Source organism: Rhamphochromis sp. 'chilingali', assembly GCF_963969265.1.
Source record: "Rhamphochromis sp. 'chilingali' genome assembly, chromosome: 1".
NCBI lineage: Eukaryota > Metazoa > Chordata > Actinopteri > Cichliformes > Cichlidae > Rhamphochromis > Rhamphochromis sp. 'chilingali'.
This window is the reverse complement of record NC_137929.1, coordinates 45,482,521-45,496,330: the sequence shown is the minus strand read 5'-3', so window position 1 is coordinate 45,496,330 and position 13,810 is coordinate 45,482,521. Positions and strand designations below refer to the sequence as shown.

General features: G+C 39.4%; 1 protein-coding gene across 1 annotated transcript; it reads left to right on the top strand.

Moving 5' to 3' along the window:
* Positions 1-5,747: 5,747 nt before the first annotated feature.
* LOC308411454 (GTPase IMAP family member 8-like) lies at positions 5,748-13,103 on the top strand (the record flags this gene model as incomplete). Its single annotated transcript, XM_080905340.1, has 3 exons — positions 5,748-5,772; positions 10,336-10,610; positions 11,205-13,103. 3 exons carry the CDS (start codon positions 5,748-5,750, stop codon positions 13,101-13,103), a joined length of 2,199 nt encoding a protein of 732 aa, XP_080761466.1.
* Positions 13,104-13,810: the final 707 nt, after the last annotated feature.

Genomic DNA, 13,810 nt, shown 5'->3' with positions numbered 1-13,810 from the left:
AACCCAGCAATATCAAAAGTGGCCATGAAAACCCAAAACGGCCTGCAAAACACAAGCAAACCACTAAAGGGCCACACACACACACACACACACACACACACACACAAGAAAGAGAAATGTGTTGTGTCAAGTCAACCATTAATTGAAAATCTACCCACACTCCCCCCAGTCCTGCCTGCTCAGAATCTAGCCTGTCTTAGCTTCTGGAGCGTACCAGGCTCGAGGCCACTTTAAAGGCGAATCATCAAGCGCCAAAGGCACCGACAAGCCTACCCCCAACAGAGAATTAATCCCCACCCGGGTTTGCTCCGAAAATAAAAAAGGCAAAAAAACAAAACAAAAAAAAAAACGAGTGTCCGAAGGAAGAGCAAATGCTCAGCTAGACACTCCCCTGTGCTAGCCGGGGAGAGCAGCAGTTGCCAAATGACCTTCACACAACACACAAACACCTGTACACACTTGTAATCAACCCAATTCCTTTCATTCCGATCCCGAACGAGCCCCCACTTTGTTACGTCCCCTCTTAAATGCTAGGCGATGAGGGTGGGGGACAGTAACAGTTAGATCCAGGTGGAATGAAAAGAACGCCAGGCAGAGGTATTTAATATAAAATAGATCTTTATTGTAGGCAAACACCTCAATAATTATAAATGGCAACAACAAAAGGAGATAGCACCGCTGCTTTAATGAGAAATCAGGGAGGTCAACCCAAAGTGGTAATGACCACTCAACAAAAAAAGCAACAATAAGGCTTTAACAGAAAGAGACAGCAACGCTGCTAGCTAGTGATGGCCCGCTTGAAGCTGACGCTCCGGAGCGTGTGTCGAAAAAAACAACACACTGGTTCAGAAGCACTGTCGAGGCTTGCTTCGTTTGGCAAAAGTCACGTGACCAGTGACGTCCGAAGCTTCATTACGCACGTAACTGCTTCGGTACCTGATTCAAACGGATATAAGGAAGTGAATCATCCACGGGATTCGTGGAGTGTGTTGAGGGTGACAGAGAGCGAAGAGGTGATCATTCCACTGACAGATATGGAGCCAGCGAGGAAGAGAGGACGTTCTGGCATGTGGAGATATTTTGAGTTGATTTTGCTCAATTCATTTTATCTGCCGAAGTGAAAAACTTGAAATGTCCAAAATCATGTTTTCATAATGTAAATATCATTACAGCATATGACTTTAGGAACACTTCCAAGTGAATTAAAGCTGATGAAGACTACAAAAATGTATTTGACACTATACGTACATTCAGAGGTGTGGACTCGAGTCACATGACTTGGACTCGAGTCAGACTCGAGTCATTAATTTTATGACTTTAGACTTGACTTGAAAAAATGTTGTAAGACTTGTGACTTGACTTGGACTTTTACACCAATGACTTGGGACTTGAATTGGACTTGAACCGGTTTACTTGAAAAGACTTGATATTTCACCCCAAATATAAAATTTAACACGCATATTATATAGAGATTGAAAATGTGACGTCATTCACGGGTAGAACCGCAAAGGATTCTGGGAACTCGTGGCAAGCGGTACTAGCGCACGCAGGCTTTCAATTAAAATCAGTTATACAGCGATAAAAAGAAACACAAAAAATGGCAAGAAGCTGTTGTATTATTAACTGCAATAGCCGGTCGCATGACAGCCACGGGAAGCCGACGGGTAAAGAGATCGGTTGTTATCGGATTACGTCGTTGAAGAGAAATTGTTCGAGCCATGTTTCCGAAGTAACAAAGACGCGACGGATGGCCTGGATTGCAGCCATCCAAAGACCAAATATAATGTCCCAGAACACTCCAGCTCACAGGTTAGTCTGCTCCAAGCATTTACACAAAGGTCAGTCTGCTGTTGTAGTTAATGCGTCATTTTTCTTAACATAATTGGTGATATAGGTTACAAGCAAGTCTGGCGCTGAACAGAAATTGTCGCGCTATGCTCCTTTATTTATTGTGCATAAATAGTGAATTATCCTGACACAATATTGCGTTTCGCTTCTGTTATTATGGTACATTGACAAAACATATACTTTTATTCACAGGATAAAACAGGTTTTTTGTATCACTAATTGCCCAGTACGATTACAGCATACAATATTGTTGTCACTGCTACATTTCTGTGATGCTACCAGAAATTATTTCCACTACTAATTAATTACCGTTGAGCTCAAAGGTCCTATTAATAAACGGTTAACGAATGTGTATTTATGACGACAATTTGTGAGACTGGTAAACTTATGATACGTACGATGGTCTTTCGTTCTACACGGTGCATTTCAAGGTCCTGCACCCATCCGTCGGTAAACAGGGCTTGTTGCAGTGACCTGAAGTTACTAAACTTCATGATCGTATGCGCTCACTCCAAGAACCGTATGATTATAAATATGCATATAAATATGCTAAGATGAGATAGCTGACTTCATCCAACTAGCAAATGTTTTCCAGGCTACGTTGGTGATACAGTTTTTTTTTATGTGTATGATATTTTTGTCATGCGATTTTAAAGCTGGTCCTACAACCGCATCCAAGAATAACATGCAGCTTATCTCAGAACTGTCCGTGAAAATTATTCTTGGAGCTAGGTTTAATTGAGCTGCATTTTAAAGAGGTGCAATTTCACAATTTGTGTATATTTTCTAAGTTCACTATTTTGTCATGTGTTGAGAAAAACACAGATTTTAAAATTACATGGTCTAATATTTACATTTAGCATATAACTGCAACATTATTTTTTCGTTTTTTTTTTTTTTTAAAGACTCGAAAGGACTTGAAATTCAAAGTTTCAGACTTGTGACTTGACTCGGACTTTTACACCAGTGACTTGAGACTCGACTCTGACTTGCCTGACATTACTTGAGACTTGACTTGAGACTTGCAAAACAATGACTTGGTCCCACCTCTGTGTACATTACATTGCTACAGTTTAGAAAATCATTTTGTTTATTGTTTTTAGGTGATAGTCTGCAGGACCCAGGAATACCTGCATATCTACCAGCTTGCAGTGTAGTTCCTGCACTCCACAGCCTCTTCTGTTCCATGCAAGCGGATTTTCTCCAGGGCAGGAGAAACTATTTCTAAGAAAAGAAACAGACTCAGCCAGCGCACAGTAACACTAATCCTCTTGTTAACTGTAAATAACAAAAGGGCTACCTGACATAGATCATGTTTTTACTTTGCAAGTTCTTGATTAGGTTTGATTATCGCTTTTCTGATTAAAATCCATGCTAAATTGAATAAAGTGATATTGATTCATTAAAATCCCGTGTCGATTTGTAAATTAACGTTATTATGCCTGAAACGCCAGCATATCAGGTTAAACCTCACAACATGTCGTCAAACACCATACAGCTAAAACAGTAACTGGGAGCAGGTTTACGGATTCTGCATACAAACGTGAACACAGAGCGCGGACCCGACGCGTCAGAATCAGATTTTGATGTGTCGTCGGGTCCGCGCTGTGTTTGCCTCTTTTTTTCTTCGCTGGCTTCTGCAGCTGCAGGTTTCATAACTCTCTGTTTACATCTCTAATTAAGTCTCACATGTGTCAGCTTTCTTTTAATAGATACGAAATTATGGATATATACTGATACATGACCAGAATTGTAATATTTCTGACTGAGGCAAAACTTTCCAGATTCCAATCAAATTGAATCGGATCCTGTATCGAATCAAAATGATTCTACAAATCAGTAACGATGCAGCCGTACTCAGCCCCCTAAGCATTTTCCCTTTCCAGTTCACAATCAATCCCACTCCTAGGTCAAAAATATGTATAGGACAATTGGCCTCATCTAATATTTTGTATGAACCTGTCCAGCTGTCCAGTGATTAAATGACAAGTAGATGGAGGCAGGACTCCACAGCAGGGGCATACTCCATAATGTGCTGTGCGTTATCATATGTATATTATATATATTGCTAACTTAGTTTATTGATCAAAATGTATTACGCAAATACGCATTACATTTTTTCAGCCCCCCAATCGAGAAAACAAAACCAATTACATGTTCAAAGCAACGGAACGGTGGCCCAATATCAGAGAGAACTCCACTCTTGAGTGAGCAGTGATGATTGAGCAGTCCGTTTTATTTTGCAGATTCAAGCTGCTCTTCAAAATATTCGCCACCAGATGTCACCGGAGAGGACTGTGTTGAAAAGCTTTGAGTAATGAACCATTTTTCAATACAAGCTTCAGTGCTTCGGAAAGCTTCATTTGGCCATCACTACTGCTAGCAAACAATATCCAGGCAGGCCACACAAACTAACGAAGGCCACCGTCACTCATGGGCAATCACTGCTCAGTTAAGCACTACTCACAAAGAGCCACACACCAGAAGGCTGGTCACACACAGCAGGCTGTTCCACACCTAAGTCAGTAGCACACTCTGACCAGCACAGCGGAAATCCACCAGAAACCTCTCCCTTCTCTTCCACACTGCTCTTCTCCAGCTTATATCACCCCTGAGGGTAATTGGTTGTAACGAGAGCAGATGAGCAGCAGGTGTGACCTAAAGGAGAGGGCAGGGGCAGAGAGAGACAAGGGGAGGGGCCAGAACAAAGGAGGAGGAGAGGGAGAAGACAACACCACGCCCACACACTCCCAGGATGTAACAGGTTTAAATGTATTTTTTTGTAATCATTCTACAAAACAATAAACAAAAACCTCCTTCTCCGTCAGATGGAGCTGAAAGTTAATGTAGTAGCAGGTAATGTAAACATTTATTTGCTGCCTGGGATACAGTTTGACAGATGTTCACAAGGTAATGTACAGACTTCCAGGTAAAAGGAGGCCTGTTCATTTGCACTGAATGATATTATATGTTATAGGCCTTTAATGTATTTTAGGACTATCTGATTAGAGCAGAACATCCAAACACTCAGTAACATTTCAGTATTTTCTGAGTTGTACCTAAAGTAAGCTCAGGCCAGCTCCTAATTAATACCTGACTTGTTTTTGTTCAGATTATGTTGTCAAAGCACTTGATAACAGCCCAACGAGTGTCCACGTCCTCTCTACTGTATCAAGTCCTTTAATAATGTTTACACTGTACATAAATTTGCTGATAACTGAGATCCAAATATATCTGCTGAGTTTTAACAGCAGTACTGTAATAATTTTGTTTGTCTGCAGGGATAAAGAGGACACATGAATATGCATGTGAGTAACATTTAACCAAACCAATTTCAGTGAAAGTTGAACTACACAGAAAATAAAGTTCTTTATGTCTTCTTTCAAAACTGTTGATGTAACTCTGGACTCCAACACCACCCATCAAAGACTGGTGCTGTCATCAGACCTGAAGAGTGTGAGGCTTCTGTTCAGTTGAGTTGATTTATTATGCTGTCTTGTCTGGAAGCTGTTCTCTTAGCATAAATCACAACTGAGCACTACAGCAGAGGAAGATCATGTAACCCTAAATGAAATATAAATATTAAGAACAGTGTCTGTGACTAACTGTCAGTGCTCAGAGCTCCACACTTACACAGGTTAAACACCCAGATTAGAGATTAGCTCTCCTTTTTTCAATGCACCAAACACAAAACATGCACAAAGTATAAACTCCTCTGTCATACAAAAGTAACTCAACTTGAATGACATGAACAACTACCTGTTTTCTGTTGATCTTGCTACATCCCCTCTCAGATTCATTTCCACATATTCAAACACCGCAGAGCGATAAACAGGAAACTGCTGAGCAGCAGAACATCAGCAGACAGATCACACATCAACTGCCTGTACGAGACAGACATGGCCAGCAAATACACTCGTCTAGGTGAGTGCATTTAAAAAGACTAATCTGTAACATTATTTTTAAATAAAACTTTAATAAAACTCAACACCCACTTATCAAACTGAACATTTATTAGATTCTAGTCATTATTTGAGTTTATCTTCTTGTTTGATCTCTTCCTCTAACAATTTCTCTTTGTTAATATTACTTTTGACGGTTTTTTTAAGCACAATCTGATGCCCAACATGAACATTAGCATCAAAAGCTGGGTAAAAAAAATAACAGACTGATTTTTTTTTTTCTTTGATTAAAACCCAGAGTCAGAACATAAAGAAAACAAAAAAATTTTTAGGAAAATAATTGGTTCGTCATTATCATCAACAGTTTGTTGATGACACAAGAAGAAAAGAAATATGATTTGAACATACAGTAAACCTGCAGAGAGGAATGAAGGCGTGAAGGTGTTTCCTTAGTCGTCGCACTGAACACTTGTTTTCTTCACAAACAAACATTTAGCACTCTGAAGCAGGAAGTATAGGGCAGCAAACTGCAGTGAAACAATTTTGAGGTTTCATTGCTGCAATAAAGTACATATCTATTCAAACACTTAATCCTTATGCTTTGTGCAGCTTGTACTAACCCAGGTTAGAGATAAGATTAATGACTTACTTTTCCAGTCTTTTGTTTCACCTGTTTCAAAGTTTTTCAGACTTTTTGCTGCAATTAAACTGAAAATGAGCCAATATTTTTAATGAAATATCAAAATATCACAGTTTAAACAATTGTAAATACGGGTTTGTAAAATTACTCCATTCCTTATTATTTAACACATCCTCAGAACTTTTTATTATGGTTGTACTTCCCTGGGAAGGATACGTGCGTAAAGTCAGTCCTGTTAATTTTCTACAACTCTTTAACTTCAGGTTTCCTTTCTTTTTGTTTTTTTTCTACAGACGGGGAAGGATTAGGAAAATTAGTGAGTGCCTCGCACCTGCATCTCAGAATAATCATTGTTGTTTTGTTTTTATTTTATGTTAGTACAAAACAACAAGTTTTAAGGGAATCAGTCTTCAAATATTTTTGTAAAAAAAAAGAAAAAAAAAGAAAAGAAAATCCATCAGTGGGGAACCCAACACAAGCCTTACTTACCTTAAACCTGCCTTTAGTTTTCCTTCTCTCACTCCTGCTGATCAACTCTCCCAGGTTTTCTTTTCTAGGACTGCTTCTAAGTTTTACAATATTGCTGGAGCCCAGTGTTTATTTTTATTTTCTCAGTGATTTAATGTCAGTTCGGGCTGCACACAAGAGAGCATGCAGGAAATGGTAAAATTTGACTTTTAATTAAATTCCATTTTATTCATACCTCACCAAATCCCAAGAACAGTCACCTCAAGGCGCTTTATATTGTAAGGTAGACCTTACAATAATACATAAAGAGAAAAACCCCAAAATCATATGACCCTATGAGCAAGCACTTTGAGCGTGAAGGCAAGGAGTTAACAGGAAGAAACCTCCGGCAGAACCAAGCTCAGGAAGGGTGGGGCCATCTGCTGCGACCAATTAGGGTGAAAGATGAAAGACAGGATAAATAATAATAATGGATTGGATTTATATAGCACTTTTCAAGGCACCCAAAGCGCTTTACAATGCCACTATTCATTCACTCTCACATTCACACACTGGTGTGTGTGAAAGACATGCTGTGGGAGAGAGACAGAGATTAATAACAAGCAGGGCCGGTTCTAGACAGGCATATATGAGGGGGCAGACAGAAATGTAAAGGGGGCACATAGTGGCAATGGAGGCGAGAAAGGTGTGGGGGTTGGGTGGGGTTCTCTGGATTAGGGCTGCCACAAACGATTATTTCGATAGTCAACTAGACATCGATTATTTTTGTGATTAGTCGACTAATCAGATCATGCATCCATTGGACGTAAAACATACAGCTTATTGCACCAGCATCTGCTCTTTTATAACTATCATTAGCTTACAGCATGAAGTGTTTAAGGTATGTGGTAACTAAAAATAAAGACAAGATGATAGTTTATTAAAGTTTTAATGAAATTTGGAGATTGTCTCGGTGGAGTTTAATAAACTCAGCCGTCTGCTCCTTGCTCCCTAAAATATAACAGGACTAAATTCTACCATCTCACACTTCTGTTTAATCAGTTGTCTGCTTGACGTTTATTCAGCTGTGTAAAAACTATAACTTTAATCTAAGCCAAACTGATTTATTCAGGAACAAATAAAACACTGAAAAAATCCAAACAATAAAATTTGTAAGTTATCTAAGTGACTTAAATATCATGTTTAACCTGAGTAGTGAAAGACCACTGGGGGTCTGAAAACGATGTGCTGGGAGTTCGGTGTTCTCACCGGCTCAGATATTTGAAGTATACACAGCTACATTCTCGCCTGAAAATATCTGAAAACGTTATTTTGTGACCCAGAAAGAGTAATAAGAGTAATATTAAAACTAACTAGCTGCCGCCATTGTCGAAAACTGGAATTGGCTGGGCCACGCTATGAATTCTAGGATAGGTTTCGTCCAAAGGATACACCCGACCCATCCTTCAAATCTGGAGAAATGAAGGGCGCATTTGTCGGCCGCATTTGTAGGAATCTATGAATTTGGACAGCCTTCGTTGCGTTGCTGTAACGTAATCAGCCTATACATAGGGGGACAGGAGAATGTGGTTCCTGAATTTGGACACAGACACGATACCAGACACAGCTTCTTCTTTGTCTGGGTTTAACGGCAGCTGGCATCCTTGTAGATGCAGTGCTGCCATCTTCTGTTTCAGTCCGTTACTACACTCTTAAATCCTACTACTTATTCCCGCGTCTTTCAGGATCTTACAAAGCTTCAAACGATGTGCTGACTATGAAATAAGTCATTGATGATTTTGAACGTCGACTAATCATGACAGCCCTACTCTGGATAACTGTTTTTGTCATGTAATTGGATTGCACTTCGTCAGGCCTCTACCCTAACACCTGACCAACTTGGGTGTCCCACCTGAAGGCTGAGCTTCGGCTGGTCAAGCTGTTATGGTCACTAAGGTGCGCAAACCCGCTGACCATATTAAGGTGGCAATCTCTCAGGGGGATAACAGAAACCCAAATAAACAAAAACTAAAATAAAATATTGCTCATCAGATTCTAACAACTAAAAACATGACATTTAACTTAATTGGATAGCCTATATCGAATATATTTGAAGCAAACAATAACACTTCACACTATTGCCAATATTAACAAAACTAAAAAGGGTAGGCCTGGTTTAAAAAAAAAAAACAGAATTCACAAAGTCTTGAAAAATAAAACTTAAAAATAGAAATACAGAATAAAATAAAATATCCATCCAGATCTTTACAATTAACAACATAAAATCTATCATAATTGGAGGGCCTAATTCAAATAAATTTGCAAAATTAAGTAAGAATAAAATAAGATCTCTCAATACAGCCAATACTTACAAAGCTAAAAAGGGCTGGCATAGTAATAAAAAGAACAAAACAAAAAAACACAACATAAATACCTGTTTATCACAGTTTTATGGAATCAGAGAGACATTAAACGCACCTCATTGCCTGCAGTAGCCAAATGGAAAAAGTATGCTTTTCGCAGCTGCACTTCATCTCAGAGGTAGGTTAATAAATTGGATTTAACTTAACCACAATACTTTGACATGGGTTCTTTAACTGGAGTCCAACTTGAAGGCGATGGCAAGATGCGTCGCATGGATGTTTAGCTGGGGGGAGGGGGAGCTCTCTGCCGAGTGTTGTGTGAGCCTGTGCATGAAACCTATCATTTAATTTGTGCCTTTTCTTGCTGATTTTTTCAGCTACTGAAGTAAATCTTGTCCATATTCAGCTTGTGGGTAATAAATTATTTTCTTTCTAAAATTCTAGAAGTTTGACTTAAGGGGGCAGGACGTTTGTTTAAGGGGGCATTGCCCCCTCTTGCCCCAGCGTATAGCCAGCCCTGATAAGAAGTATGATTCAATGCAGAGGTCTATTAACACGTAGTGAGTGAAAAAGGTGACTGAAGAAGAAATACTGCATCATGGGAACCCCCCAGCTGCCTATGCCTATTGCAGCACAACTAAGGGAGAACTCAGGGTCACCTGATCCAGCCCTAACTATATGCTTTAGCAAAAAAGGAATTCCTCACATTTTCTATTTGTATTTCTCTTGAGTCTCCCTTCTAGAAATATTATATTAATGTAAGAAATCATTATTGGATATGGTTTTTTACTCTATAGGATACCAGATTTCAATTTAAAAGGTAAATTATACACGTAATTACACTAAAACCATGAGTTCTGCGGAAAAAAACCTGACAAGGTGGAATTTTTAAAATATTTTTCCCAGTTTCAGTCACAAAGCCCTTTATGATACTCCATTTCCTCTCCACCTTACGAGTTAATCTGCTGTAAAGTATGTGTTGGAGAATTATACCAGGGAGTCAAATACTTTTGATTTGAGGTTCCCTTTTTCACATGAGATACAGTATCCAGAGTCATATGTAGTGAGGAGGTAAAATTATTAACAAGATAATGATAAATTAAAAAAAAATTGTACTACTGTTGTAATTCAACAGAGGAAGAAGAACCAGAGGAACCAGAGAAGCCAGAACTCAGGATTTTGCTTGTTGGAAAAGCTGGAGGTGGAAAGAGTGCTTCAGGAAACACCATCTTAGGAAAAGGGAATGCTTTTGAATTGACATCATCAGAGTGTCAGAAGGAAACAGGAGCATTTGATGGTCAAAAACTGGCTATAGTTGATACTCCAGGTCTGTGTGGCTCCAGTAGAACTGAAGACGAGTTGACAGCAGAGATGGAGAGAGCCATCTGCTTTGCTGCTCCTGGTCCTAATGTGTTCCTGGTTGTGATTCAGGGAAACTGCTTCACAGATGAAGATCAAGAAATAGTGAAAATGTTTCAGAAGATGTTTGGGAAAAGGTCAGCATGTTCCACATTAGTTTTGTTCACCCATGGAGATGACCTGAAGTCAGATGGAGACACCATAAAAAAATTAATCAGTGATAATCCAGCTCTCAGTGACTTCATCCGTCAGTGTGGTGGAGGATACCATGTCTTTAACAACAAAGACAAGGATCCCTCTCAGGTCAGAGAGCTGCTGGAGAAGATCAACACCATGGTTCAGAAAAATGCAGGAAGATACTACAGCATTGTAATGTTCCGAGAGGGTGACCTTAGGATTGTTGTTATTGGGAAAACTGGAGCTGGGAAGAGTGCATCAGGAAATACCATCTTAGGAGAAAAAGCTTTTAAATCCTTATCATCACTGTCATCACTGTCATCAGAGTGTCAGAAGGAAACAGGTCTGTTTGATGGTCAAAAACTGGCTGTAATTGATACTCCAGGTTTATTTGACACCAGAAAAACTGAAGAGGAGGTGAAGGAAGAGATCAGTAGCTGCATCTGCCTTGCTGCTCCTGGGCCTCATGTGTTCCTGGTTGTGATTCAGGCCAACAGATTCACAGAAGAAGAACAAGAAACTGTCAACATCATCCAGAATATGTTTGGAGAACAGTCAGCACGTTACACTATGGTCTTGTTCACCTACGGAGACAATCTGGAAAGGGATGAAGTCACCATAGAAAACATGATCAGTAATGATCCAAATATCTTTGACTTCATCCGTCAGTGTGGTGGAGGATATCATGTCTTTAACAACACAGACAAAAATCCCTCTCAGGTCAGAGAGCTGCTGGAGAAGATTAATACAATGATTGCGACAAATGGAGGAGGATGCTACACCAATAAAATGTTCAGAGAAGCTCAGAGAGTCATGAACAAATCAGAAGCCGACCTCAGGATTGTTCTTGTGGGGAAAAACAGAGTTGGGAAGAGTGCAGCAGGAAACATCATCTTAAGGGGAAAAGTATTTAGATCAACATCTTCCTTTGTAACACCACAGTGTCAGAAGGAAACAGGTCTGTTTAAAGGTCAAAAACTGGATGTAGTTGATACTCCAGGTTTATTTGACACCAGAAAAACTGAAGAGGAGGTGAAGAGAGAGATCAGTAGCTGCATCTCCCTTGCTGCTCCTGGTCCTCATGTGTTCCTGGTTGTGATTCAAGCCAACAGATTCACAGAAGAAGATCAAGAAACTGTCAACATCATTCAGACCATGCTCGGAGAACAGTCAGCATGTTACACTATGGCCTTGTTCACTTGTGGGGACAATCTTGAGGCAGATGGGGTGACCATAGAAAAAATTATCAATGATAATCTTGTGATCTCTGATTTCATCAGTCAGTGCGGTGGAGGATATCATGTCTTTAACAATAGGAAAAAGGATCCCTTTCAGGTCAGAGAGCTGCTGGAGAAGATCAACACAATGATTGCGAGAAATGGAGGAGAGTACTACACCAATGAAATGTTCAGAGAAGCTCAGAGAGCCATAAACAAACCAAAAGCCGACCTCAGGATTGTTCTTGTTGGGAAAACCAGAGTTGGGAAGAGTGCAGCAGGAAACATCATCTTAAGGGGAAAAGTATTTAGATCAACATCCTCTTCTTCCTCTGTAACATCAGAGTGTCAGAAGGAAACATGTCTGTTTGAAGGTCAAAAACTAGCTGTAGTTGATACTCCAGGTCTGTATGAAACTAAACTAACTGAAGAGGAGGTGAAGAGAGAGATTGTTAGATGCATCTCCTTTGCTGCTCCTGGTCCTCATGTGTTCCTGGTTGTGATCCAACTAAACAGATTCACCAAAGAAGAACAAAAAACTGTGAAAATCATTCAGAAGATATTTGGTGAACAAGCAGCTGATTACACAATGGCCTTGGTAATCCATGAAGATGATGAGAATAAAGACACCATAGAAGAAGCAATCAAACATCCAGATCTCAAAGACTTTATCAGTCAGTGCGGTGGAGGATATCATGTTTTTAACAGCAGAAACAAGGATCCCTCTGAGGTCAGAGAGCTGCTGAAGAAAATCAACACAATGACTGAGAGAAATGGAGGACGCTGCTACACCACCGAAATGTTTGAAAAGGCAGAGAAAGCCATAAAAAAAGAGATGGAACAACTTCAGAAAGAAAATCCAAAGATGACGGCCAAAGAAGCAAGATACAAAGCTGAAAGAACGAACGTCATTGCTGATACTGGTGTTAATGTTCGAGCTGCTGCTGCTGGAGCTGGGGCTGGAGTTGCTGCTGGTATTGGTGCTGGAATTGGCATTGAAGTTGCTTTTGGAGCTGGTGTTGGAGCCATAGGGGGTCCAGTGGGGGCTGCAGTAGGAGGGTTAGCTGGAGCTGTAGTGGGACTCACAGCTGGTTTCATAGTAAAATCTGTAACTTCGAAAAGAAAATTAAATGATTGTGTTACTCAGTAATAATCAATGAAAAATAACATTTATCAGCAGCTTGTGAATGTTCCATTTACAAGGAAATAGATTAAAAAAATAACAGTAATAGTAATAATGTTTTGAGTGTTGTTTAGATGGACTAAAGAAAAACATAATATATGAGCTGCAAAGAAGAAAGATATAAAGTTAACCCTCTGGGCTCTATCCTGGCCATTTGTGGCCACTTTTCTTTTTTCAACCATTTTCATTCGGTTAATACAAATGGAATGAAAATTCCCAAAGGTGTATATTTTTTTTCCTGATTTTTTAATTTTCAACATCAGCTCCTTAATGTCAATAGTATACACTATACACCAAATTGTTCCTCTTGACTCTATCATGGCCATTTTGGGCCATGATAGAGTAGTGTAATTCTTATTATTGTTGTTTTTTATTACATTAATTAATACCTTTAATAACATCATAGTTTTTATTAATGAATTGAATAGGAACATATTACTGATTATTAGCTTTCTTGTAATGATTGTGGAAATATTAAATTCTACTCTAAACCAATCAGTCGTTCAGATTGTGTACAATGTGTTTTGAAGCTGTGGTCTCACATTCAAATTCAGAATTATGAATTAAACAGTTTAAATTTATTGATGAAAGTTGTTTTGTTGTCGTCTTTTCTAACGAAAACACCTGAAACGGACCAGTTTCCCATGAAAAGATTCACTGTGGTGTTTGAGCCG